General features: G+C 57.3%; 1 protein-coding gene and 1 long non-coding RNA gene across 16 annotated transcripts in view; one reads left to right on the top strand and one right to left on the bottom strand.

The window, feature by feature from the left end:
• Nucleotides 1-27923, bottom strand: part of PDE8B (phosphodiesterase 8B) — a 198728-nt gene that overhangs the window by 144898 nt on the left and 25907 nt on the right. For 2 of the 11 annotated variants that reach the window (XM_089312881.1, XM_089312882.1), the window contains exon 1: nucleotides 24099-24639. The exons of 2 other annotated variants lie outside the window; for them this stretch is intronic. In XM_089312881.1, coding sequence (XP_089169007.1) covers nucleotides 24099-24410 — 312 coding nt within the window. In that variant the 5' untranslated portion in view covers nucleotides 24411-24639. Of the gene's footprint in view, nucleotides 1-13044; nucleotides 13268-20407; nucleotides 20548-21211; nucleotides 21899-23568; nucleotides 23711-24098; nucleotides 24644-27923 lie in introns of those variants that run through there. 7 more of the 11 variants (XM_089312884.1, XM_089312889.1, XM_089312890.1 and 4 more) reach the window with 7 other exon arrangements.
• LOC149122217 (uncharacterized) lies at nucleotides 19922-23328 on the top strand. Of its 5 annotated transcripts, none has more exons than XR_016220324.1 (3): nucleotides 19922-20118; nucleotides 20325-20495; nucleotides 22853-23328. It is a non-coding gene; the product is annotated as an uncharacterized LOC149122217 (long non-coding RNA). The 5 variants fall into 5 exon arrangements; XR_016220325.1 differs by lacking the exon at nucleotides 22853-23328 and adding an exon at nucleotides 21223-21357; XR_016220323.1 differs by lacking the exon at nucleotides 22853-23328 and adding an exon at nucleotides 21218-21356.

Genomic DNA, 27923 nt, shown 5'->3' with positions numbered 1-27923 from the left:
TTGTGTGTATTTTGGTAAATTGGTGAGTGTTTTGGTGGGTGTGTGCATGTTTTGGTAACCGTTTTGGTGAGCGTGTGTCTTGGTAACTGAGGTTTTGGTGAGCATGTGTGTTTTGGTAATTGGGTGATTGAGGGTTTTGGTGAGTGTTTCGGTGAGTGAGTGAGCGTGTTTATCTCATCTCCCAGGACGCCCCCAGACGCCACTCGTGTTGGTCCACACATAACGAGCATTTTAAGTAACAATGAAGGGGGAAGAAGGAGAAGGCGAGACCTTTGTAATCCCAAGGCAGACAGTAGCAGCTTGCACACACGCGGTTCCTGGCCCCTACCAGGAGGGCACCTGTGGAGAGCGGGGCCCAGGACAACGTGCAGAAGCCCGGGACACAGCCCCATGTGGTTCCCGCACACACGCACCAAGGCTTTTCCCAGGCGAGTGCTGAGGGTAACGCCCCACTGCCCTCCAATACTTCCCTGACCTGAAGCATGATTGTTCCCAGGGCGTCACTCTGCAGGCTCAAGAAAGAAACCCAACTGGTGGCTCAGACAAACTGCAACAGAGAGAGGACGGGAACACCTGCAGCCGCATCTCCCAGAGATCAAATGGACCATGAGGGAGTCGGCAGCACGGCCACCTCGGACACAGACAGGGTCATGGACAGAACACGCGCTCCGAGCGGCTGTGCACCCACAGCAGCAGGGCCGGCGCTTCCACACAATCACTCAGCGGCCTGCCCTGTGTGGGGGCGGTCACTGTCCCCGTCCCACCCACAAAGGCACAGCATCTGGACGGGTTCACTAAGTGACGAGGCCAAGAGCAGGGCCAAGTCTGTGCGGGCCACAGCCAGCGCCTGGGGCCAGTGTACGCCCTCACAGCCATCCACGGCGTCTGGGAAGCTGCAGAGCTAGAGTGGCTAAAGCAATCCCAGTGCCTGCCCGACGTGCACTCCAAGGTTCGCTCTGAAGTCCCAAGTGAGCCTTTCGGGGGGAGTTTCCCTCACAGCCAAGACGCACGCCCGGGGAGAAACGCCACGAGGAACCCAGCACGGGGCTCACAGCCACGAGGAGCAACGAACCTCGGACGCACGCGGCCCTCCCTGAGTGGGCTCAGCACTGGCTGCTGGTGTGCAGCCCGCCGAGGAGCCCCGTGGAAGATCCCGAGGTGTGGGGTGGGTGGGCAGCGGAGGGAGCACCCTCCACCCCGTCCCGAGGCCGAGCCTGGAGAGAAGGAGCAGCGCCAACAGCGGCAGGGCCTGGGAAGGCGACCCGGAGGAACCGCAGGACCACCGACCTGGCAGTGACTTTGCCGTCCGTCCCCCACGGACCCTCCTGAGCCAGGGCTTCCAGAGAACTCCAGGAAGCAAGGGGTCTCCTGACACTCGGCACAGAGACTCCTCACTTGCTTATCTTCTCTCTCCTCTCTCAGCTCCCACGCCATCCTGGGTGTCACGCCATCACCCTCAGGATGTGCCCCTCTAGGGGGGAGACCCCTTACCTCCGGCCAGAGGCTCTACAGGCCCAGGAGTGGGGTGCGTCCCTAGTATGCGCTCAGCTCTCCCTGTCCCCTCCTGCGAGTCCAAACGTGGCCACCGTCACGCGCGCAGACAGCCCTAGATTTGGGGCCTGCAGACCACGGAGAGGAGCCACGGGGACAGGGAATACCTCTGAGCGCAGGGGAGAGGGCTTGGCCAGGTGCCACGCTTGTTGCGGTTCCCCAAGTTGCACACACACAGATCTCAAGTCACACCTCCGCTGGCTTTGGAAACTGGGCAATGGGACAGAGCCTCCTCGGGCTGCAAGCCGGCCCCTGGCGGCAGACACACGGGCAGAGGGGAACAGCACAGCGAGGCCGTAGAGAAAGAGCTGACCAACCCACAACCCACAGACCCTGGCTGTGGCACAAACCCAGGGCCCAGCCCCTGGCAAAAACAATCAGGACTCGCTGTAAGGCTTCGTGAGGACAAAGCCCTGCCTTCCTGCATGGGAGAAGCAGGACCATCTGCCTGCAGGACAGACGGGCCACAGAGGCTGCGATGCCAGGCTGTGCGTGAGGATCCCAGGCCTGCCGGAGGCCCAGGCAGCTCGCACACCACCGTTCATGGGGCACCTGTGAGGGCTCCTGGAAACACGAGCATGTGAGTAGGTAGACTGAGCCAAGCACCCTCGCAGTGTGAGCAGGTAGACTGAGCAAAGCACCTTCCTACAGTGTGGGTGGGACACTGAGCAAAGAGCACCATCCCAGTCTGGGTGGGACACAGCAAAGAGCACCATCCCTGTGTGAGGGGGGAGACTGAGCACAGCACCCTCCCAGTTTGAGTGGGAAGACAGCAGAGAGCACCATCCCAGTGTGAGTTGGGAGACTGAGCACAGCACCCTGCCAGCCTGAGTAGGTAGACTGAGCATAGCACCCTCCCAGTATGAGTGGGGAGACTGAGCAGAGAGCACCACCCCAGTGTGAGTGGGGAGACTGAGCACAGCACCCTGCCAGCCTGAGTAGGTAGACTGCGCATAGCACTCTCCCAGGATGAGTGTGGAGACTCACCCTGGGAGAGCTGCATTCGTGTGAGTGAGTGCATGTGTATATTTGTGTGTGTGTGTGTGTGTGTGTGAACATATATGCACTCACTCACCCAATTACTAAAATACACACACCCACCAGAACACTCAGTTGCCACCTCGGCACAGCCAAGCCCCACCCCCGAGAACAACACCACACTCGCATGGCGAGGACGCGAGACCCTCCGAGAGCCTCGGCTACACGGCGCCGAGCTCGCCCTGAACCTGGGGCTTCCATTATACCTGTCTTACGCGTGCGAGTATCAGCCCCGGTTACACATGTTTTTAACATTAAGACAAGTCAGACAAGGCGAGATGCCCTTGGTTTCCATGACGACGCCTCACCACTCAGAGCCTCATCTCCTAGCAACCCCACGGCACCTGGAGACACAAACCTGCATCTCCCGGACCTGGAAGAACCTCGCGCCTGACGACAGAGGCGGCAGGTGACCCGGTCAGCAGGAACCCTTTGCTCACGTACGGTGCTGAACAGCCGGGACACGTGGGCAGCTCCATCCCAGGCGCCGCCCCCTCAGCCACACGCTGCAAATCCCATTCAGACCCCTGGGACTTGAAGACCAGCGACCACTCAAAATAACTCAAATATTTACGTGGTAAAAACCTGCAAACGAGCAACATGAGAAGTGCCCCCTGCCCATCCGAAGGCCGTCGCGGTGCAGGGACAGGCACCAGGACCCGGGCAAGTAAGAAACAAGCACGGGGTCTCAGACACCTCGTAACACAGCGTGGCACCTCCGAGATACGCAGCTCTCGCCCCAGTCGCTGTGAAACGCAGCACAGCTCTCCAAACATGAGCCACGGACGTGCTCTGAGCCTGCAGCGTTTCTCCAGGTGCCCAAAATAACACGTTCTGAAACTAAAGGGAGCAAGCACACCCACCATCAAACCATCTGCAGACCCCTCTGTCCATCCGCACACAGCCCCCTGCTGCTCCCCGCCACGGCCCATGAGGCCGACCTCTGCAGCCCGCACAAGCCTCCCTCAGGCTGGCCTTGCACTGGACGCAGCCAGCGGGAGGCAGTGGCTGGGCACTGGGGGAGCTGCACAGACAGCAGTCAGCTAACTTCTTCCCCACGACGGCACCAGGGACCAGCGGTCTGGGTGCTGCACCGCCCCTTGTCTACACTCACCTTCGCCCACACCTCTGTCAGATGACCTACCCGAGTCTCTCAACAGAACCCCCCGGGTTGGACTGCTTCCCCTGCAGCCCAGACCGCGGCTCTCCGACAGCCGCGATCAATGCCGAATCAACACGCAGGCAAACCCCCTGCCCCAACTCCCTTCTGCCACGGTCGCCATCACTGTCACTGCTGCTCCGTCTGATCATCGCACCACAGAGGAGAAACGCCCGCCTGTCAACCTCTCCCTGACCAGAGAGACGAGCGACCCCATGGGACCCACGTCAGACGCAGGAGGCCCTGAAGGGGACGTCCCCACAGGCGTGCCCCCAATTCCAGCTGCCCTGCTCTGCTGCCGGACATCGGCTGTGCCTGCCTTCGCAGGACGGGGCACACACCTTCCAGAAGAGCTCACGTGGGCTGTGCACGGGCCACCGGGGACAACTCCCTTCCCCGCCAGGCCCTCTGAACCACCAAGCACCACCTGTGCTGTGTGACCGAAACCAGCGTTAGTCCAGAGACTGCTTATGATAAGCCTCTGGACCAGAGCTACGCCTGCCCCCTGAGCCCGTGACAACAGTGACCCCTCACATGCGCATGCCAGGCTGGCGTGTGGTCAGGGGTGCCGCCTGTGTGGAAGCAAGAAAGCCGTGTCCAGAGACCAACTCCGCACGTTCCCCGGGGTCCTAGCAGTGGCGCCTCCCAGACCAGGGCCTCAGCTCTCGACCCGGATCAACCTCAAATGCACAGCTTTTCTCACGTGCACGGCTGCACGGGTTGCGATTCTGTGATGCAGAGGTCTGTACACATGCATGCACGTGCACACATGCACACATATACACGTGTGTGCACACGCACACAGAAAGGCTGCGCACAGGGCGCTGGGCCTGTACCCCACCCTCCAAGGACACGACTCTGCCGCAGGTCCCCGAATCTCAGAGAACAGAGGCTTCTAGGGAGACTTCGCCCAGGGCACCTCGCTGCACCCTCAGCAGCAGCCAGAACTGGCCGCCAGCCACATGCAGGTCAAATGAGAGTAGACACGCTGCACACCACGGAGCGGCGATGACCAGGAAGACAGGCAGTGGGCAGTGGGGGGCGAGCCAAGAGGGAGACGGAGACCCTCGTGTGCACGGGGGAAGGAAACAGGTGGCTGCTTCGGGGACACTCTGCAGCACCTCGCACGGTGACCCACGGAGCCAGCAGCTCCACCCCGGGGACACCACTACAACAAAGGACCACTCGGACACACGCCCACCCGTGGTCACGGGCACGTGATGCAGACAGCCAGAGCGGAAACAAGACACGGCCATCAACAGGCGAGTGCGTGAGGAGCGGGGGCCTCACACAGCTTCACACACATGAACCACGAAGACACACGGAGGGCAAGCAGCCCAACACGGACGGCCACGAACCATCTGAGTCCATCCAGAGGCCCACCCCCAACAGGCACACTACAGAGGCAGAGAGCCGCCTGTGCAGGAGGGGTGCGGAGCCACGGCACCACCACTGCCTGGGACGCCGCCGGCATCCTGTATGAGCCCCAGTTCAGGTCCTGGCTGCTCCACTTCTGATCCAGCTTCCTGCTAACGCGCCTGGGAAGGCAGGGGAGATGACCCCCGTGCTTGGCCCCCGTACCCACGTGGGAGAGGGGATGCAGTTCCTGGCTCCTGGCTTCAGCCTGGCCCAGCTCCAGCTGTTTGGGACCATCTGGGGAGTGAACCAGCGGACAGAAATCTGTCTCCCCTTCCTACTCAGCCTGCCTTTCAAATAAATAGACAAATCTTTCACAGAGAGAGAGGACTGGGGTTGACCTTGGCTCCCAATAAAGGGAAGTGAACTGGAACCTCCTAACAGATCAGCACAGAGCTTCCCGGAGGCTGATGGAAAAATCTAGAATTAGACACTGATGACGCCTCCCAGCATCACGAGTACACTAAAAACCAGGGAGCTCGGCCGGCACCGCGGCTCACTAGGCTAATCCTCCTTCTGCCGCGCCAGCACCCCGGGTTCTAGTCCCGGTCAGGGCGCCGGATTCTGTCCCGGTTGCTCCTCTTCCAGGCCAGCTCTCTGCTGTGGCCAGGGAGTGCAGTGGAGGATGGCCCAAGTGCTTGGGCCCTGCACCCACATGGGAGACCTGGCTCCTGGCTTCAGATCCGTGCAGCGCTGGCCGTGGAGGCCATTTGGGGAGTGAACCAATGGAAGGAAGACCTTTCTCTCTGTCTCTCACTGTCTATAACTCTACCTATCAAATATAAATAAAATTTTAAAAAAAACAGGGAGCTCAACTACACATCGTCAATTTTATGCTTTGAAAATTACACCTCTACTTTCAAGAAAATGCGAGTTACATCCGACACCTGATATCAATCCACAGCATCCAGTAGTCAAGGGCACTGCAGAAAGTGGGTGGAAATGGCATGAAAAGGTCAGTGTATTCGGGCGCCACAAAATCCAAAATCCAGACTGTTTGATGCCAGTGCGCATTTCCCGTGAACTTGCTTTACTTCCAGCGTATACCCACCCGTAACACCAGGAGACGGCACTTCTGGACCCACCTGGCACTGCTGGGAAACACGTCCCACCTGCTCCAGGCACACCCAAGTCCTGACACTAACTTCTCTAACTGCCTAGGAGAGACTTGAGTTCTGTGTCTGAGCCCCCCGCTACAGAGCGCACGGATCAGCAGGAAAGTGAATCCTGAAGTCGGGGGGACTCAGCACAGGCCTCGGCGCTGTCAGGACACTGAGGGGAGCTCTCCAGCGCTGGACCCCTTAACACACGAACCCAAGAGACACCCGCACATCTCTGCCTTCCCCACCTCTTCTCCTCCTCCAGTGGGAGAGATCCTCGTTCCCCCCGACTGAGCCTGGCTGGGACGGTGATGGGGGTTGGGCACCCAAACAGGAACGTGGGGGCCCCCAGCCTCTCAACCTGTCACAGGCTCCAGGCTCCAACTGCCAAGGTGGAGCAGCACAGGCGTTGGCTCTGGGAGCATCTCTGCCTCTCCGTGGTGGGACAGGCTACCAGGCGGGGGATCCTCTGCACCCCGGGACTGCAGGAGCCTTGTGTGCTCAGACTGTGGGGACTCCGTGACTGCAGGGCAGGGCACAGTGTGGCTGGGTCTCGGGGCGGTCACTGTCAGTGGCTCCACACACTCAGAGTGCCCAGGCTGCCTGGGCTGGGTCACTGCAGAGAGATCCGTGCTCACACCGAGGACCACACAGCCCCTCTGTGCGGGTCAGGCTGCAGCGCGGGTGAGTGCTGTGCCCACTGTGGGCTAACTCCGGGCACTGACCACCTGGGAGGAGAGGAGGGGAGGGTGTGACCACGCCAGCAGAGCTGATCCACACCTCCCACTGCAGAGAATAAACATTGCCACGCCCAACTCAGGCGTCACCCTGGACACGTGCCCCACCCTGGAGCAGCGACCGGAGCCCCCTGGCCACACCCTGCACACACCCGGGGTTTCCAGTGAAAGAGCAGACGCTGCACTAAACCACAGAGGCAGAGCTCAAAGACAAAATCCACCAGAGAAACCAACACGTATTTCCATGAACGCCTAAAAATGAACACAGAAATTCAAGAAACAAGAATAAGGAAGACAACACGACTCCCTCGAAAGAATACAACAAGACTTCAACGTTAGACTGTGAAGACGAACATATGGATGAAACGCCTGAAATGGAATTCCAAGCACAGATCACAGAATTACTCAGAAGCGCTCAGAAGCAAATTCACGAGTTAAAGAAACCCATACATGACACAGAGGAAAAACTGCCATGAGATTGAGGTTTTGAAGAGAAATCAAACTGAAATATTAGAAATGAAGAATTCAATATGTCAAATAAAGAATACAGTGGACAAAAGACTTGTTCAGGCAAAAGAAAGAATACAGGGGCTAGAAGAAAAATCTTTGGTAACAGATCAAAAAGGAAAAAAAGGAAGGAGAAAATCACGACCTAAGTTATGCAGACTTCCGGGATACCATCACACGAAACCACATACAGGTCTTAGGAGTTCCTCAGTGCAAAGAGGGAGAATGGAGCAGAAGGCCCATTCACTGAAAAACTACAGAAAATCTGCACAACAGAGAGAGAAAAGGGATGTCCAAGTACAGGAAGCACACAGAACCCCTAATGGACACGACCAGGTAAGATCGTCACCACGACACGTTGTAGTCAAACTCTCCACAGTAAAACAAAGATTCCAAAATGAGCATGAGAGAAATGCCAGATTATTTCCACAGGATCTCCAATTAGACATACAGAGGACTTCTCATCAGAAGCCCTACAGGCTGAGAGATGGGAGAGACACAGTCCAGTTCTTTAGAGAGAAAAAAAGGTCAACCCAGAACACTGTGCCCTGCAAAGCTCTCACTTACAAATGAAGGTGAAATAAAGACCTTCCATATCAAAGAGAAATTCAAAGAATTTGTCACTACTCGCCCAGCCTTACAAAGATGCTTATTAAGGATGGGCAAGGGCCGGCGCCGCGGCTCACTAGGCTAATCCTCCGCCTAGCGGCGCCGGCACACCGGGTTCTAGTCCCGGTCGGGGCGCTGGATTCTGTCCCGGTTGCCCCTCTTCCAGGCCAGCCCTCTGCTGTGGCCCGGGAGTGCAGTGGAGGATGGCCCAGGTGCTTGGGCCCTGCACCCCATGGGAGACCAGGAGAAGCACCTGGCTCCTGGCTCCTGCCATCGGATTAGCGCGGTGCGCCAGCCGCAGCGCGCCGGCCGCGGCGGCCATTGGAGGGTGAACCAACGGCAAAGGAAGACCTTTCTCTCTGTCTCTCTCTCTCACTGTCCACTCTGCCTGTCAAAAAAAAAAAAAAAAAAAGGATGGGCAAGACACAGAAACACAGAAAGATAGTCAGCATTGTGAAAGAATGTGAAGGTAGAAAATCTCCTATTCAAGTGCAAAAGAAATCCAAAGGAAACAACAGAAATATTTATGAAAGTGGTAGGTCTACGTAGTGGTTTATTAATAGTAACCTCAAATGTAAATGGCTTCAACTCTCCAGTTCAAAGACACAGCCTGGCTGACTGGATTAAAAAACAAGACCTATCTGTCACCTACAAGAAACATAGCTCACCAACAAAGATACAGCCAGACTGAAAGTGAAAGGAAGGAGAAAGATACATGATAACAGAAAGCAGAAAGGACTGGTGTAGCCATCCTGATATCAGAGAAAACAGACTTTAACACAAACACTGTTACAGGAGACAAAGAAGGGCACTGTACAATGAGTAAGGGGTCGATTCAACAGGAAGATGTGACCATATTAAATGTACAGGCACCCAATGCCATGGAACCTGGCTATTTACAAGAAAAGTTAATGGATCTAAAGGGAGACATAGACTATAATACAACAAAAATGGAGGGCTTCAACACCCCAGTTTCATCAACGGACAGATCAACTAGACAAAAAATCAACAAAGAAATAGAGTGAATCGACACTATGGACCAAAGGGATCTAACTGGTATCTAGCCACCTACAGAACATTCCATCCCTCAGCTGTTAAGTACACACTGCTTGTTTTCATCAGTGCATGGAGCTTTCTCTAGGACAGAGCATATGCTAGGCCAGACAGCAGGCCTCACCAATGTCAAAAAAGTCAAAATCATACCATGCATCTTTTCTGACCCCAATGGAATGAAGCTGGAAATCAACAATTTAAGAATCTCTAGAACATACGGACACACATGGAAACTAAGAAAGACACTCCTTATTAAACAGTGTCATGGAAGAAATAAACAAACTACTGAAACCACATGAAGACAACAACACAACACATCCAAACATATGGGATACGGCAAAAGCAGTGTTAAGAGGAAAGTTTATAGCAACAGCTGCCTCCATCAAGAATTTAGAAAGGCATCAAATAAATCAGCTACGATTGCATCTCAAGGACCTAGAAAAAAAAACAAAAGTAGGAGGAAAGAGATTAAAATTAGAGCATAAACAAAATTGAAACTAAAAACACAAAAAAGAGCTGGGTTTTTTTGAAAAAAAAAAAAAACTGATACACCATCACCCCAACAAACAAAAAAACTGAGGAAGAAGACCCAAATCAATAAAATCTGAGATGAAAAAGGAGATGTAACAACAGATACCAGAGAAATAAAAAGAATCATCAGGAATTACTACAAAGAGCTGTATGTCAACAAATTGGGGAAGCTAGAAGAAATGGATAGATTCCTGGACACATACAACCTACCTGCACTTCTGCACTGAGCCATAGAGACACAGAAAACCTAAACAGACTGATAACCAAGATGAAAATTGAATCAGTCATAACAACTCTTCCAACCAAAAGCCCCGTACTGAATGGCTTCACTGCTGAATTCTTCCAGACTTTTAAAAAAGAATTATTTCCAAGTTTTTTCAAACTATTCAAAACAACTGAAATGGAGAGGATCCTCCCAAACTCTTCCTTTGAGGCAAGCTTCACTTAATTAAAATCCAGAAAAAAGATGCTACAGAGAACTACAGACTGGTATCCTGATGAATATACATGCAAAAATTTCCAACAAAATACTAGCTAACCGAATCCAGCAACACATCGGAAAGATCATCCACCCACATTAAGTGGGATTTATCACTTGTATGCAGGGATGGTTCAACACTCAACACATGTGATACATCACAGTAACAAACTGGGGAACAAAAACCATGTGATTCTCTCAATAGATGCAGAGAAAGCATCTGATAAAATACAACACCCTTTCATGATGAAAACTCTAAGCAAACTGGGTATAGAAGTAACATTTCTCAACGCAATCAAGGCAATTTATGACAAACCCACAGCCAACATCATATTGGAAGGGGCAAAGTTGGAAGCATTCCCACTGAGACCCGGAACCAGACAGGGATGCCCACTCTCACCACTGCCATTCAATACAGTCCTCGACGTTTTAGCCAGAGTCCTTAGACAAGAAAAAGAAATCAAAGAGCTACAAATTGGAAAGGAAGAAATCAAACTATCCCTATGCATAAACTGTTGAAAGGAAATGGCTTAACGTCTAAATGAACTTATTATTTTCTTTTTCTTTTTTTTTTTTTTTTTTTTTTTTTGGACATGCAGAGTGGATAGTGAGAGAGAGAGACAGAGAGAAAGGTCTTCCTTTGCCGTTGGTTCACCCTCCAGTGGCTGCCGTGGCCGGTGCACTGCAGCCAGTGCACCGCGCTGATCCAAAGGCAGGAGCAAAGTGCTTCTCCTGGTCTCCCATGCGGGTGCAGGGCCCAAGTACTTGGGCCATCCTCCACTGCACTCCCTGGCCACAGCAGAGAGCTGGCCTGGAAGAGGGGCAACCGGGACAGAATCCAGCACCCTGATCAGGACTAGAACCCCGTGTGCTGGCACTGCAAGGTGGAGGATTAGCCTAGTGAGCCGTGGCGCCGGCAAACTTATTATTTTCTAACCACAGAGGAAATATTAGATATTGCACTGTCATTGGCTTTATTTCACTGAAAGAAATTATGAATGACTAATTGCCAAAAAGCTGTGTATGGATGAAACCGTCATTTTTCCACTGAATTATTGTTTAGAGTCATTATGGATATTCTCACTAATTTTTGCTTTTAACTCATTAAATTTCTTATTCAGTAAAGTAGCAGGCCTGTATACTTCAATGTAAATTTAAAATATGTTATCTCAAAAAAAAAAAAAAAGGGAGAGAAAGAAAGGGAGTAGGAAGTAGGGTAGGAAGGAGGAAGGGAGGGAATACCATCATGTTCTTTGACTTGTAGCTACAAGTCACAGTGAACTGTGAAGAATTCAAACAAAAATTAAAGATACATCAAAGAAAAAAAGACACAGGAGAAAATCATTGACTAACTGAAGCGGGTGAAGCTTACTCGAAGAGAATCCAAACGTAACGAAAACAAGTAAAATTGGCCCAACTTGAATACTGCCTTCGTATTTGGTGATATCATGGAATTATTCTAATCTGGAAGTTTGCTGACGGTACTGTGGTCGTCTTCTAAACATTCTTTCTCTTTTCGAGTTACTACAGCTGAAATAATAAGTTTTATTTTTGGTTTAGAATAACCCCAGGGCTGGGGACAGTGGGTGGTAGAGATCTTAGAGTCTTTTTGTAACTGTTGGGGGGGGGGGGGCGGTCTTGTGCCTATGAAGCTTTACTCTACCACGCCCTCCACTGCTGTAGGCAGCTGCACTCGCAGAAGTTGGAAACCGCTACACAGTAGCCTTCCAAAGCTGGCTTCGACACTGTCACCAACAGAACCCAATACTGCTGAGCACTACACGCAAAGCTAACAAGGTGCACACATTGATTCTACCACAGTCAGTGCACCCTGTGAGGTGGGCGCTTTATAAAATTCCTGTTTAATTTTACTTTGAAAGTTTTCCATTGACCCATAGCAAAGACGCGTGTTTATGGGGTGCAGTGTGCTGTTTTGTTGCTTGTATGCAGCATGGACAATCGCATCAGGGAGCCAACACATCTGTCACCTCAAACATTCATCATTTCTCTGTGTCGGGAACACTAAATCCCCTGGAGATGTACAATTCATGGTTGTCACCATCACCGCCCTACCGTGCCACAGAACAGCGCAAGGTCTTCCTCCTCCCCAGCCGCACCCCTCCCCTTCCCCCGCCTCCCCAGCCCCATCCCAGCCTCTGACCATGGCCCCTGCCCTCCACTGAGATCCCAGACTGAGTATGAGAGAACACGCGGCCCTGGTCCTCCACGGCTGTTCTGTGGCTGTCCCCCCCAGACGCAGAGAGATACAGAACTGTAAAGGAGTTCACTGACCCGAGCAGGTGCCACCGTGACACCGATTCTCTCTGGCTGCAGCCCTGCGTGCCCTCTGAGGAAGCAGTAGCCATCCACGCAGCAGAAGGAGGGATCAGGACAGAGAACGGCCCACCAAGGGCAGGAAGCAAGAAGGCGCAGGTAGAGCGCCAAAGACTGCCAAGACGAAGGCGTGACATCCAGAGGCAGGACCAGTTCACGCCAGGGCTGGCACCTCGGGGCTGATGAGCTGACCCCTGGCCCCGTTCTGCCTGCCCCCTACCCCCGCAGCAGTCACTGCTATGGCGCCTCCCACCTGTGGCCTCTCGGAGACGCTGTGGCACAGGGATCCAACGCAAAGCGGAACAGGAAAAACAGGACCAAGGGGCACGGCTGAGACGGCACAAGCAGTGTCGCCCGCTCATCAAGTGACCGCCAGGGGCTGAGCAGGAATGACAGCCCGCCCCTCAACATGGGACCGACTTGCCCCCCCCCCAAAGCACAGTGAACTTCTCACCCAAAGTTTTCTAAGTGCCCATTAAAATGAAAACATTTTTAAAATACTGGCTAAATAAATGTTAAAACTAGCCTCACCTGTTTCTTCTTTGAAAGCTAACAGAAAATGTCAAAGCCACAGGCACGGCTGCGTCTGGGCTCCTGGTACCCATTCTGGGACAGTGCCGGCTGGCGGGCGGAGCACGCTGAGGTCCACGAGCCACGTGGCCCGTCGGCTCCGCTGCACATCCCACTCATCCTCAGCAGGCTCTCCGACCCCACCCGTGCTGGCAGCTCTGAGCTCCAGGCTTCACTCGGCCCCCGGCCCCGGCCCCTGACGTCATCTGTGAGCACACGGCTGTCGGCTTCCCAGGTTCTCCTCTCGGGCTTTGATGGCGTCACCGCCACGCTCAGTTCTCCAGCGTGCCCAGTCTCGGACTCCCCATAGCCCCTGCTTGGCCAATCAGCACCCCACACCAAGGGCGGGGCACAGACAGCCCCACTCTTTTCTCCTCCCCAACAGCACGGTGGGGGACCTTTCTCCCATGAGTGCCATTTGCATATCCACCTCAGGCACATCCATAAAAATTATCTGCCTGGCAATTAGCTGCTAGGGAGGTACTGAATTTCCAGTCTTGCCTGCAGCCGCCTTGGCAGGGCCAGACAATGATTTCCTGGGCCTTCTATGGCCTGCACGCTCCAGGTCCCCGCCTGTGGACCTAAGCCTAGAGCAGTGCTCAGAGTGGACAGGAAACGCACAGGCACACCAGTCCTACAACACAGACGGTCACAGGGCTGCCCCGTGTCGTCCCACACCGGCGTGTCGTCCCACCCGAGGAGGCAGCTACCCAGGGCCACAGAGCTGGGGGGTGAGGGCAGGGCTCTGGCTCAAGCCCAGGCCAGCGAGGACTTAGGCCTCAGGAGCCCAGAGCCCAGCCACAGAAACACAGCAGGGGGCCGCAGGCAGCCTCCTCTACAGCTGTGCAGGGACAGCAGCGAGAGCACCAGGCCGGGCACCTGGCAAGAATGTGCTTACAACAGGAGTAACCAACTCCACTCAGTGCTGCACCGCTGGGGCAGAAATGGGCCCACGAGCCCCACGAAGCACACACACGGCACTGACACACACCAGGCTCGTGTCCACTCACAGGTTTTACAGCAGAGCGAACAGCAAACTCACGCAACACACAACTCCCCACGTCACGCTAGGGAATCCTCTCGCGGTTTTGCAAACTAGAAAGAACACCCACCCAGTCCCTCCCCTACAAACGGCATCCCAGGAAGCCAACTGGCTGATGAGAAGTGTCCAGAGACACTCCAGCCAATAAAAGAACTCGGAACAAGAGAGCAAAGGCGTCACCACCTTCTAGCTCCAGTGCGTCGTGACCGGAAGTGGCGGGCACTACAAGGGTCAGCGTCACCCAGAGGCAACCAGATGTCGTGTGCCCCTGACACAAGAACACAATGTCCTTGACAGCCCCTGCCCCACCTCCACGTGCCCAAACTGGCCACACCTCCCCTCCCACTGCCAGCTTCTACCCAGAGCAGCTGCACCACGCAGACTCGGGGAACGCCTACAGGGCCAACGACAGGATTCCTCAACAGACAAGCAGCAAACGGGAAATACAGAGAGGAAGACAAAACCAGAGATGAAGAGAATTCGACCAGCCCACCAACGGCGACGCTCAGACCACAGCTGGATACCACCAGAAGAATCACCGTTAGCACAAGGTGCCTGACACTAAGCAGCCATTACACTTTCCCTAGACACAGGCTGCGTGGGTTCTTCATTTTTAAACAAAAAGTCTGTCGCATTGGCTGGCGCTGTGCAGTAGGAGGCTAAGCCTCTGCCGGCAGCACTGGCAATCCACACGAGCACCGGTTCTAGTCCGGGCTCTTCCACTTCCAATCCAGCTCTCTGCTAACATGCCAAGGAAAGCAGTGGAGGATGGCCCAAGTCCTTGGACCCCTGCGTCCACATGGGAGACCCAGAAGAAGCTCCTGGCTCCTAGCTTTCATCAGCCCAGCTCCAGCAGCTGCAGCCATTTGGGGAGAGAACCAGTGGATGGAAGCTCGCTCTTGCTTGCTTGCTCTCTCTCTCTCCCCTCCTCTCCCTCTCTCTCTCTCTCTGTCTCTCCCTAACTCTGCCTCACACTTTTTTTAAAAAGACAGATACTAAATACTCACAGATGGAACAGAATGAGTGCCTTAGAGACACAAGCCACGCCCCTCTCACCAGACCGCGGACAGCAGGGCGTGCACAGGAGTCAGCTGATGCGGCTCCGTCAGGAGCACGCCTGTGCCCCGGCTTCCTCCCCAGATCAGAGGTGGGGGCGACACGCGAGACCCTCGGGAACACCAGGCTCACTGCTGATGCAGAAACTCCTCCCTGGGGGGCCACCAGGCTCCACACCTCCCACTGCTCCCCACGGACACACGCACAGGAGAAGCCCAAGTTCAAATTTACTTGTATGTTCCTCCCACAGCAGCCCTGCCTCAACGCCAAAAATACGCTGCCTTTTCTGGGCTAACCTAGAAACCTGAATGCCGTATCTAGCACCCTCTCCACAGGAGAATTCTTTCTACGTGAAAGCCCCTTCGCACACCTGCTTGTTGGTCCTATTATCTGCACATAAAGGAGGGGGCCCTTGTACGTGAATCCAAGAGATTCTGGCTCTGTTTCAGGATTCAAATTCTTTTGGCCTTTTGCCCTGTCTCCTCCTTCCTTCTCAAAAATCTCAACAAATGAAGAGGAGGGCTGAAAACCCCGTGGGGGGTGAGGGTGCTGGGGTGCCAGGCCACGCTCCCCCCCCCCACCATGGGGGTCAGGCCAAGCCGACCACACGCCCTCCCCTCACAGCCAATCCTGAGAGCTCTCGGCCCAAGGGAGCCAGGCCACCATGGACAAAGATCCTGGGCGGTGGAGCTCCCCTGCTCCCCTGTGTCTGACGGCAGAGGGCGACCACAGGCAGTGCAGGGCCCAGGGGCTCCAGGGTGGTGCAGCTCACCTGCTCCCCTGTCTGATGGAAGAGGGCGACCACAGGCAGCGCAGGGCCCAGGCCTCCAGGGTGGTGGAGCTCCCCTGTGTCTGACGGCAGAGGGTGACCACAGGCAGTGCAGGGCCCGGGGGCTCCAGGGTGGTGCAGCTCACCTGCTCCCCTGTCTGACGGCAGAGGGTGACCACAGGCAGTGCAGGGCCCGGGGGCTCCAGCGTGGTGGAGCTCACCTGCTCCCCTGTCTGATGGCAGAGGGGCAACCACAGGCAGTGCAGGGCCTGGGGGCTCCAGGGTGGTGCAGCTCCCCTGCTCCCCTGTGTCTGATGGCAGAGGGGCGACCACAGGCAGTGCAGGGCCCGGGGGCTCCAGGGTGGTGCTGCTCACCTGCTCCCCTGTGTCTGACGGCAGAGGGGTGACCACAGGCAGTGCAGGGCCCTGGGGCTCCAGCATGAGGGATTCCCTTTGCAGACACAGCTTTACCGACAGGGGATGACCAAGTCAGGGAGCCCCACCCGCACCTGTCAGCTCAGCCTCCCGTCCCTGGGGCCATGCCAGCACCGGTCAGGTGGGTGCACCTGTGTCTGTGACGGCCAAGTGTGCACCTGGGGAATTCTGGGCCCAAGGTGGCACTGACCCACGGCCCTGCTCGGCTGTCACCCATGAGGGATGCACACTCCGCGCTTCAGGAAAGAGCCCTCCAGCTCCCCCCGCTCAGCTCCAAACACGGCCGGGGCTGTGGGAGCACAGGGCCTTTCCCTCCCCCATCACCTGGCCACCTTTGAAGCCGAGAGCAATGATGCCAGGGCCAGTGCTACGGCACAGCAGGCAAAGCCTATGCCTGTGGCGCCGGCATCCCACATGGGTGCCACTTTCCGTCCCAGCTGCTCCACTTCTGATCCAGCTTGCTGCTGCTGGCCTGGAAAAGCAGTGGAAGATGGTCCAAGTGCTTGGGCCCCTGCCCCCATGTGGGAGAGCCCAAAGAAGCTCCTGGCTTTAGATCGGCCCAGCTCCAGCCATTAGGGTCATTTGGGGAGCGAACCAACGGATCCAAGATCTGTCTCTAACTGCTTCTCAAAAGACTATTTTAAAATCAACCAAACAACTAAAACTCAACATGTCCCCATGGCCCACAGGCCACTGGGGGTGCGGGGTGGGCGGGGGTGGCCTTCCTGGCGGCACAGCCTGCCTGCTGTGGTCCGGGCTCCAGCGTGACGCCCTCTCGGCAGAGCCCCGGCCACCCTGCACCCCCATCGTCGGATGCTTCCAGAGCACCCACGCCTCCTGTGGTTCCGTCGCAGGAAAGCACCACTCCTCTACATTGCTCCAGGTGACACATTTTGCTTAAGATCTCGTCTTCCTGTGACAATGTCCAGAATTCGGGGTCTTCACTCCGTTTGAGACACACAGGCAGCTGGGACCAAGGACCTAACCACAACACCTCCCTGAGGGAAAATGGGTTTTAGATTCCGCATCATCTTCCCAATAGCATGCAACAGCCCTGAATGCAGCCCAAGGCCAGGAGCTCACGCGACATGGCTCTGAGAGCAGGGGCAGCCCCAGGTCTACACCCAAGAATTCCACGCAAACACCCAGCAGAACACTAACACCTGACCTTTGAACCCTGCCAAGTGCAGGCCCCGGGTCATGGTGTGTGCGTGCACACACACACACACACACACCCCTAATGTGGGTCTAGCTTGGTGGGCGAGCACACAGTCACATTCACACACACACATCCCAGCACGGACCTGGCAGGACTCCCACAGAACTGTATCACTGTATCAATCCACTCAATCATATGTTGGTCAAATGGATTCTAGTGAAAATGTGGCGTACATTCTCTGATAAAATGCAATCACTGGGGGCTGGTGCTTCAGCATAGTGGGTTAAGCCTCCACCATGAAGCCGGCATCCCATATGGGCACTATATCGAGTCCTGGCTGCTCCACTTCCAATCCAGCTCCCTGCTAATGACCTAGAAAAGCAGGGGAGGGTGGCCCAAGCGCTTGCGCCTCCACACGTGCACTGGAGACCCAAAGGAAGCTCCTGGCTTTGGATCGGCCCAGCTCCAGCCTTGGGGGCCATGTGGGGAGTGAACCAACAGGTGGAAGACCTTTCTCTGTCTCTCCCTTTGTCTGTAACTCTACCTCTCAAATAAATCTTTAAAATAAAAAAGGCACTCACTGATCACGTCACAAAGATCTAAACCAAAACAACCAAAATTCCACTGTAATTAACAACAGCAACCACAGCAACAACAGAACACGGGCGGGAGGCTGGAAGTCCCTCCCCAGGCGCGCAGGCCTGTCCACGGGGACCAGGATGAGCCGGGCCAGCGCTTCTCAGAGCGTGGACGCCACAGCACCGCTCAGGCCTGCAGGATACGGGTGGGGAAACGCCCCTCACGAGGCCTCTGGCCCAGCCCCCCTGCTGTCACCTCTGAAGTCCCCTCCCTGGCCACACCAGGCCCTGGGCATCCACTGGTCTCAGATGCAGGAACCTGATGGGGAATTCCAACAGTGTCACCTTCACACGTGTGTGGGGAGCTGGTTCCTCCTCTTGCAGCCCCACTCCGCTCACTTTTGAGACACAGATAGTAATCTGTGGCCAGGAGTGGCCCGGGCGACACCCTGCCGACAGCGAGGACTGTGGCAGGGGCCCCGTGCTCATGGCCACCTCTCCCACCCCGTGCAGACTGCACAAACCCTGGGTCGCCTAGAACACCAGGCAGCCTCAAAGTGAGCCGGCTTCCTCTCGTATTGCAAAGCGGGCTCTCCACGGAGCGCGTGAGCCCCATCGCGGGAACCGGTGTCCTGGCACGGTGCCCAGGGAGGCAGAGGGCAGAGCAGGTAGACTCCAAGCGGGATCTCCCTCTGACCCACCCACGGGAGGAGAGGGAAACGGAAGCAGCCGTCGGCAACCCACTCGGAACGCGAAGCTGACACTGGTTTACGTGCTGTTTGGGGCCAACGCCGTGGCGCAGCGCGTTCAACCACCGCCTTCCAGTCCTGGCTGTCCCAGTCCACGCCCAGCACCCGGCTGACGCACCCGGGGAGGCAGCAGAGAACGGCCCAGGCGCTTGGGCTCCTGCACCCGGGTGGGGGACCCGGATGAAGTTCCAGGCTCCTGGCTTCAGCCTGGCTCAGCCATGGGCCATTTGGGGAGTGAATATACCTATCTCTCTGTGTTGCTCTGCCTTTCAAACAAACAAGTCCTTAGAAGAAAAAAAAAAGAAAAGAAAAGCAGTGTTTGCTAATCTAGCAGGGTAACCACCGAGATGTCCATTGTATGAAGTCAACACCCTGAAAAACGAACTCCGCGACGTATCTCAGCGCTTGTATTCTTAAATGTATTCTAAATGCACGTGTTAATTCAAAGTACCAGCCGACACCTGTACACTAAGGTTCATTTATTTCTTAGATTTCTGAGCCTGCAGTGAGACTATGAAGTGCAAACTGAGAAAAAACAACGTAATAAATGGATGAGGCTGGGTGTTTCCTGTGCCTGCAGAGCCCTGAGCTCCAAGCACAGGGCAGTGAGGGGCAGAGGGCGTGACGTGCTGCACGCAGGGCCAGCTCAGGGCGGCAGTGACTTGGAGGTGTCCACCCAGGAGCCTCGGCACCCATCAGCGGTCACTAAACAGGAAGTTCAAACAAGGGATGAGGCGGCCAACTTACAAGAGCACCTGGGACAAGGCCTGCCCACCTGCAGGCCATCAGTACTAAGGCATGAACGGCTGTTTGCACCTGTGCCAGGGAGTGTGGGATGGGCCACCTGCCCCCTCCCCCCACTCTGCCCCGTACGCCAGGAGCCTCAGGCTGGGGCATCTCCTCCCCACTCCCCGATGTGAGTGGCAAGGCAGGCCCAGGGAGAGGTGGACAAGGAGGAACACACAGGGCCTCCAGCTCAAGGCCACAGCTGCCATGGCTTCTCTGGGCTACAGGTGGGATTCTCAGCTCCCCCTAACCACTCCCTCTCTAGGCCCTCCCGGGGGGAAGCGGCTGTCTGAGTCCACTCCCAGGTGCCTGGGCGTCCTGCACGGGCCTCCCTCATCAAGCACTTCAAACAGTCCCTCCTGGGTAACCTCCCGCTACACCACGACCCACTTCCTGCCCAGGCACGGCGTGACCAGGACGCAGGCAGCATGCCTAGGTGCCCTTCCTGATTCCAGTGCAAGGTTTGCCTGCAACCCCCAGTCACCGGTGCCCACTGTGCCACCCCCTTAGCGCTCCACACACACCCGGCACAGAGCCCCAGACAGCAGGGAGCAACCGGCCCCACAGCGGCCGCCGCCTCCAGCCCTGGCATCTGCACCTCCGGCCCCAGGCTGCTTTCCACGCCTGGTTCTCCTGCCTGTTTCAACTCCTGGTCTTAACTCGGCAGGCACCAGTCCAGCCGGCCTGGTCGAGCGAGAGCCCCAGCCCCAGCGGTGGTAACCAGACTGGAAGCACCGGGCACTGTCTCACCTCTGGAAGCCTGGCAGCTCCTGTCCCGCGACCTGCGCCTGGCAGACTTGTTTATCAGTCGAAGGGGAGGAGCCCTGAGCCCCTACAGGTGGGTAACCCCTGACAGAAGCTGTGGAAACCAGGAACAGGTGCGCCCGGCTCGCCTTAACCTGGGGGCGCACTGTGGTAAAGTGAGCGGAAACCTGGGTTTCACTCGGGCTCCTCGCAGGACTCGCCGTGTCCACTGCTCCTGCCATTCCACTTCAGAGTGGACAGCGAGAGAAGACCGAAAACTGCCCAGAATGCCAGCCGCCAGGACAGAGCATGCGCTGTGCCACGTGACCCCAGCCCTGGTCCAGGCTCCTCCCCTGCATGGAACACGGCCCCCTCCCCGTGCAGGGGCAGGGGAGGAGCCCGGGTGCGGAGCAAGGCACCAGGCCCTGTGCAAGCCCAAGGGGGCCTGAGGGGAACAGGACCTCAGGGGCCCAACACTCCCCACGGGGCGCAGGGCTGGGCTCAGACTCCACGGAGAGAGAGGCAGGGCTGACTCCACCCCAGACCCCTCCCACTGGGTGTGCGGGGCCCGCAGACAGTTCATTCTCAGAGTGTGGGCCTCCCGGAATTCCGCCTTCTCAGCGCCCCCCCCCCCCAGGCCCAGGCAATCAGGAACCCGGAGCCGAGCCCACCAGCTGTGTCCTAGGGAGCTCTCTCCGGGTGATTCTGGGCACGTCAGAACCGAGAACACTGACCCAGAACGCAAACTTAGATGACGTTTTCCAAAATAGCCCCACCTCTCCTGCAAATCTGATCTTCTAAATTATTTACTTTGAGGTCAGGAAAAACACCCACTGGCCGTTCCCCCTTGGGATTCAGAGGACGCCTGCTCCGGAATGCGGTGGAGAGATCCTGTAGAAGGCGCTGGCGTCTGTGTGGGCACAGCCCTCGCGCGAGGTTCACCCTCACCAGGCTCTGCGGCGGGTTTTGGGGGCTATTCCCTGGACCCCAGCACCCACAGCAGAGCCTGGCACCGACGCTGGTGGGAAGAAAAGACCAGCACAGCCGACGGAGGGGAGGCGGCGCTGGCGCTGCTGCCTGCATCACAGAGTCGGCCGGAAGCGGCACCCCCGTGGCGGAGCCCCAGGAGCAGCCCACGCGGGGTGCAGCCGGAGGCGGCGGGGCCGGCAGGACTCCTGTCCACACCTGTGCCCCAGCAGCAACAGCTGCTCTGAGCAAAGACTTGTGGGACTCGCTGATGCTCCCAGGTCTCTGGGGGATTCTGAGCGGGGTCACGAGGCTGGCACCGAGTCGGGGTGTGTGTCCTGTCAGAGCACTATTTTTAAAAAGGCAAGCGGGAGGTGGGCAAACTGCTTGGAAGCTGCATTTTCACGGCAATTGGGGGAGAAATCCGACTTCTTACCAGAAATGGAAACCCATGTGACGGCACTGAGCTGCACATGAATGATTAATGTGCATCATCCTTTTGTTTTTGCAAATTCGGTATTCAGGAAGGTTCCTGCTGACGTCATGTTTGACATCATAATGCTTCATCATTCTAAAAGCTTAATGAAATGAATTCTTGCTAGAAAAGAGAGATGAAGCACACAGCTCGGTACTCCGGGGAATACCAGAGGCCACGCAGATAATGAGGACGTGGTTTCTAACTGATGGAGGAGGAGGAGGAAACTTACAGCCCGCCCCCCACACCCCTCCACTGTAAGCACGACCAGTCACCAAAGACGTGTGTTTCCACCGGAACATTCTGGAAAGGGGGGGCTGTGACTAGTGACTCAAACTCTTAAGGCAAAAGGCAAATTCTTGTTCTAAAAAGAAATGAAAGCAATGTTTTTATAAATCACTCACCAAGGGGTAAGGGACATGTGAAATTCAAGATTAAAAGAAAATCGAAAATTGAAAATAAAATAAGGGCAGAGTGAGAAACCCTAACAGGATGGCAGTGTCAGCCATGGTAGAGAGATTCTGAGATCGAATCCAGCGTGGTCTGCATTCCTGACCTGGGCTCACATTTAGTCCCAAATCGCTGGCTTCTGAGACCGACATCAGCGAGGCGACTCCAAGCCAGCAGCTGGCTGGGATGAATGTGGGGTGCTGAGGAGCAAAGCGGGTTCGGACCCTGCCCTGGGAGGTCCTCGCACACTCAGGCCAAGCTGCCCGGAGAGTGACACCCGTTGGCGCCAGCTGCTACTGAGCAGGACTCGCGTTCTCTCCGGCTTCTACCTCCGCTAGTTTCTAAGCAGGCTCTCGAGGGAAGTGCTAATGGAGAACCGCCTCGCGCATTAGTCCTCCTTTCAATGGACAGGCGTGGAGCAGCCGAGTGGCCAGGTACTAAATTGAGGTCCTTGCTAGTTTGAAAGACAAAAACACACAGTTTCTCTTGAGCGACCCCAAAAACGCATCGCCCAGCGCCCAAGATGTCAGCATTCTGAACTACTGTTTCCTCTCCGGCAGGTAGCGAAAGCAGTCTCTGGACAAGGTCCCGCCCCAATGCACCCCAGGCGACAGGTTCATCCCCTACCACCGCCCCCGGGGCTCATGGTGATGATGACTGTCACACTGTAAATAAACACTGCTTGGGCTTCACGCTATAAAATCAGGTTTTTTTCTTTAAAGAAAAAACTATGTTCATTAAAAGCAGCTTTCGGTCTTCCCGATGGAAGCCGGCACCTGCCTCCCTCTCTCCCATTCTCCCGAGGACCTGCTCGCCTTCGCAAAGGTTGAGTGTTTAACTCCACAAAGCTGTCGGCCTCAGCTCGCAGGTGTGCCCTGGCAGCCCTGGGCGTGCGGGGCAGCAGTTCCTGTACTGCACAGCGCAGCTCAAAGGCTGACTTGAGTTCCGCCTTGGACTACAACCGTCAGTCCTCTGAGGGGCCGGCACAAGCCACAGGTTAAAACCCAGGTGTGCCCTATCAGAGTTCCTGGGTTCAACACCTGGCTCCGGCTTCCTGCCAAGCCAGACCCACCCCCAACCACATGGGAGACCACCTGTATCGAGTTGCCGGCTCTCAGAGCACAAGCCACCCGGTCCAGCCCCAGCCCAGGCCCTGGAGTGCTTTAGGGGCGTGAACTAGCAGATGGGAAAACTCGCGTGCTCTCAACAATTAAAAAAATTAAAAAGCAAAAACCAGTAGTACTTTTGAGAACATACAGCAGGTATGCCCATTTACCTCCCAGCTCCCTTCTCTGGAACAGAGGAGCTGCGGGCGCTGAGCCCTCCTCCTCCGACAGCCGCGCGGCGCTGGAAGCCACGTCCCTCCCCGCCACTCTGCGGACACTGCGCGCTCACGGCCCGGACGCAGCCAACCCCGGGAACCGCCAGAGAGCCGGGCTCCAGCTCCACTCTGCGGCCTTCGCTCTGGTCCCTGGCCCACACCTGTGCTCAAACAGAAACATCGGCTTCATTCCCAATCCCGGCCACGCTGCCGGTGAGGTCTGGGCGCAGGGCACTGTCGCGCCCTGGGGTTGGGTCGGTGCCGGCCACCCGAGCGCGCAAGGCCAGCACTGCCTGGATCCCAGCCCGCCCCCGGTCGGGACGCCCCCAGAGACCCCTCCTCGAGCCCACTGAACCACAGCCCTGCTCCCCACGCGCGCCCTGTGCGCCCGGCTCGCGATGCCTGGGCCCGCATCACCTCCACAAGTGGAAAGTGAGCTCCGCGCCACCCCGCCGGGCCCAACCCGCGCCCCCAGCCTGGCTCACCTGGACGCCGGCGGCGCGACATGTCTGGGTCTCGGCCTCCGCGCTGCCGCAACAGGGGCGCCTCCGGCCCCTGCAGGTGGTCGTGGCGTGGGCCGCGGAGCCCGCGCTACTGCCGCTGCCCAGCTCGGCGCGCGCCCTGCGGACGCGGGCGGCGCCCGGGGGTCCCGGCGCGCGGCTCCGGGACACGGCGTCGGCGGCGTCGACGGGACCCAGCGACGCGCCGGGGGCCTGGCGGGGCGAGCCGGACGCGTCCGAGTCGCGGCAGTAGAGCACGCCGCTCTGCGAGACGTGGATGCTGGGGGCACAGCCCATCCCGCGGCCCGCGCGCCCGGCCGGCCGCCCTGGCGCGGCCCGGCCACCTGCAGCGGGGGCGGCGCGGCGCCTGGGCTGCGCGCCCCCGCCTGCGCGCCGCTCCGTCGGGCGCCCAGAGCCCCGCCGACCCCGCGGCCGCGCGCGTCACCCCAACTTTCCTGCCTGGGCCATCTTCCTCGCGGGCGGGAGCGCGCGCAGCGCCCCGCGCGCACCGCGACCGCCTCCCTCCCGCCGCGGCGCCCCACACGCGCGCCCCGCGCCCCGCCTCCCGCCCTCGGCTCGGCGCCCGCGCCTTCCCGGCTCTCGGCCGCGCGTCCTCCTCCCGCCGCCTGTCCGCGCCTCCCTGGCAGGGCGCCTGCCGCCCCCAGGACCCGGCCGGCGCTGCGGGCCAACCCCTGGAGCGCGGTGAGCCTGGCCTGCCCACCAGCAAGCATCGGACTTTTAACAAACGCACTTTCCCACATCCCCAGGACGCCCCTCCTGAAATAGCAGGAAGCCCACCGGCGACGGAGCCCTCCTTCGGATTTGCTGTCTCAACCGCTCAGGCCAGAACGGCCGCGTGCATCCCCGGCACGGCCCCCATCCCAAGGCCTCCCAGAACCCTGGAAGTCCTTGCGGGGCCCGTCCCTTGGCCCAGCAGAGAGCTAACCCTTAGCCGCACAAAGGCCTTGGAAAGTCCAGGAAGCCACAGAACAGGGGGCTGCATGGCCATGGGCTCTCTGCTGGGTGTCACACCGCTGCTGCCCACCGTGCACTGCCCCTCCTCGCCTCCTGGGTCCGGCCGCCTCCCGCAGGGAGTACCAGAAGCCTAAGCCGCTGCTGGCCCTGTCTTGGGAAGGCCGAGTCCAGCCGTGGTCCCACTGCCCACTTGTTCCCTGCCCCCGTGGGCCATTGCTAAGGCTGCCAAGGCTGCCACAGCTGCCCGGGGAGAGGGCGGGCAGGTCTAAGAAGGGACTTCAGAGTGCGTGGGCTTGAACCGAGGAGCAGTTCTGAGTAACCGCACATCAGGACCAGCCCTGGAGACCGGTCACTGCTCCCTAGTCCCATGCAGGGACCTGGATTCCAGGGGGAGAACAGGCCCAGTGCCTGCTTTCCATCCAGGGTGGCCGTTCCACAGCCTCCTCTGGGGACGCCAGTGACAGCCAGAGGCCTTCCTGCCGGCCGCAGCCACTGCAGACTTGGCTGTGAACTCCCTCCTCCAACCGGCCTCCTCGCTGCTCTCTGGGGCTCACGCTGTCTGGCCGGAGCCTGGGGCGCACTCAGGTCAACCTTGCGTGACTGACTTGCTCACTCCCTGCCCACCTCTACCCGGGTGCCCCCGACAGCACTGCCCCCAGCCTCTGCGTGATGAACCCCACGCCTCCCGCTGTCCCCGTGCCTGCTGTCGGCTGCTCTGTCCTTGGGCACTCAGCACCCAGGCTGGCGTACAACCAGCACGCTCATGGCTGCGTTCACCACCTGCCTTCCCCCAGGAGAACGAGGCCTTCACAGACCCAGACGTCTGGGCTTCTGATCTCCCCACGGACCCACATGCTCAGAACAGCGCCTTCAGCCTACAGCATACAGCAGGTGCTCAATTATTTATGGAGTGAATGAATGCTTCTCTCATACTCCTTTCTCATGCTTTTCCTTCTTCTGTTATAAGCCCAGATTGAAGGGTTGTTTTGCATGTGTTTGATGGAGTTTTAGGGTTCTGTGACTTTGGGAAACAGTGGCGAATGGCTTTGACCTGACAGTCCTTTCAGAAGTACTCATCAGAAGAACAGAGTTAAGAGCTGTGCTACTAACCACTGGGAAGACGGCCATCACACAGACACCAAACCTCAGGCCACGACTCCACAAACCAGCATGTCACCGTGAGGTGTGCACAGACAGAGCACTGCTGGTGAGAACCGCGGAGCCTGCAGGGGCTACAGAGGTGGAAAATGCGTCTACAGATGGGGCTCTGATACAGAGAGAAGGTAAGGAAGGACCGATCTGAAACACTGGCTCAGCACAGGGTTACAGTGTAAACACTAAGTGTGTGTTCCCTAATTCTCTTCAAAAACTTTGAGCTATTTTCTCTCCCACTGATATGTTCCCCCTTTGAAGAAAGGACAGAATTTGGGGGAGAAAATGAGAGAAAGAATCAGAGCTGGACAGAGGCACGGAAATGCACGCATTCACGGTGCCACGGGAAACGCAGAACCGGCCGCGCAGATGGAGGCGCCCACCTCCACGGGAAGCATTCCCACCAGGGGCTTACAGACACAGCTCTCCGCAGAGTAGGGAGCAGCTGTCTTAACCAGACGCGCGCTTCCTGGCCCTCTTCTGAGAGGTGCGTTGACACTGAGCGCTGGCCCTTGGGACAGTGTCCTCTTGTGCAGTAGGAGATGCAAACCGCGGGGATTCAGGAAGAGACCTGACATCCCGGGGCAGTGTCATCTGAACACGGGGTGCCGGGCCCTGTGGGAGTGCGGTGCAAAGCTTCCTGTCCCCACGGGCACAGGCACTGCGGGCAGAGGTAGATCAGCCCTGGCAGGGGCTCCAGGGGCTCCCAGCTCTTTGCCTCCAGAACCAGGAGTCGGGCGACAAGAGACCGAACGCTGACTTCCAAGTCTTGTCGACACGTTTCCCAGGGGTGTGAGACATAAAGGGGCAAACTAGGGAAGCACAGGTAGAGCCGTGCTCCCGCAGAGCTCCCAGGGCCATCGGGGAGACGAGCTGCACACACCAGAAACGGCGGAGCACCACGCAGCAGGTGCCAAAGCAGGTGGGCCGCCCGTCCTCCCCGGGAAGGCTGCCCGAGGAATGGCACAGTGCGCACAGCCGCAGAGCGGCCCTGAGGAAGCCGAGGGCGTGAGCGGGCCGGCCGGCTCCCCGAGGCAGGGATGATGGCACCGGGAGGGGAGGGGCAGAGGGCGGGAGACCCCGGAACACCTCCCCCTACCCGGGGGAAGTCACAGCAGGCTCTGCCCCCGGCCCCCAAGGACGCTCCTATGGGAAAGCCCAGTTTGAAAATCTGATCTATTGCCTTGCAACAGAAATTTTTGTTTGCCAAATGATTAAAGGGATGGCTAGTATACACGTCTCCATAAGTGTTCTGCTTTTTGTTTGAAACAGAGACAGATAAAAAAAAAGAGCTCACTCCCTGGTGCACTCTGCAGATGGCCACAGTGGTCAGGGCTGGGCCAGGGCCAAAGCTAGGACCCAGGAACTCCATCCGGGTCTCCCCTGTGGGTGGCAGGAACCCAGTCACGTGAGCCATCGGCCCTGCCTCCGGGTCTGCAGTGACGGGAATCTGGAGTTGGAACCAGAGCTGGGTGTCACCCAGGACGTGGGGCCTCAGCATCCTAACTGGCGCATTTATTACTGCTGGGCTAACCCCTGTCTCCTATCTTTACCCTTACACAGCATTTAGAATTTTACGTATTCTGAGTCAATGTACAAATTATGAGTTCACACGGGCATTTTTGACACCTATAGTGTACAAAGTAGAGCGTGGGACAAATGTTTCTAAATTAGTGTGGGATT

The sequence above is a fragment of the Oryctolagus cuniculus genome, chromosome 14 (assembly GCF_051225735.1).
Source record: "Oryctolagus cuniculus isolate XC-2025 breed Fujian yellow rabbit chromosome 14, ASM5122573v1, whole genome shotgun sequence".
Lineage (NCBI taxonomy): Eukaryota > Metazoa > Chordata > Mammalia > Lagomorpha > Leporidae > Oryctolagus > Oryctolagus cuniculus.
This window is presented reverse-complemented; position numbering and strand designations above follow the sequence as displayed.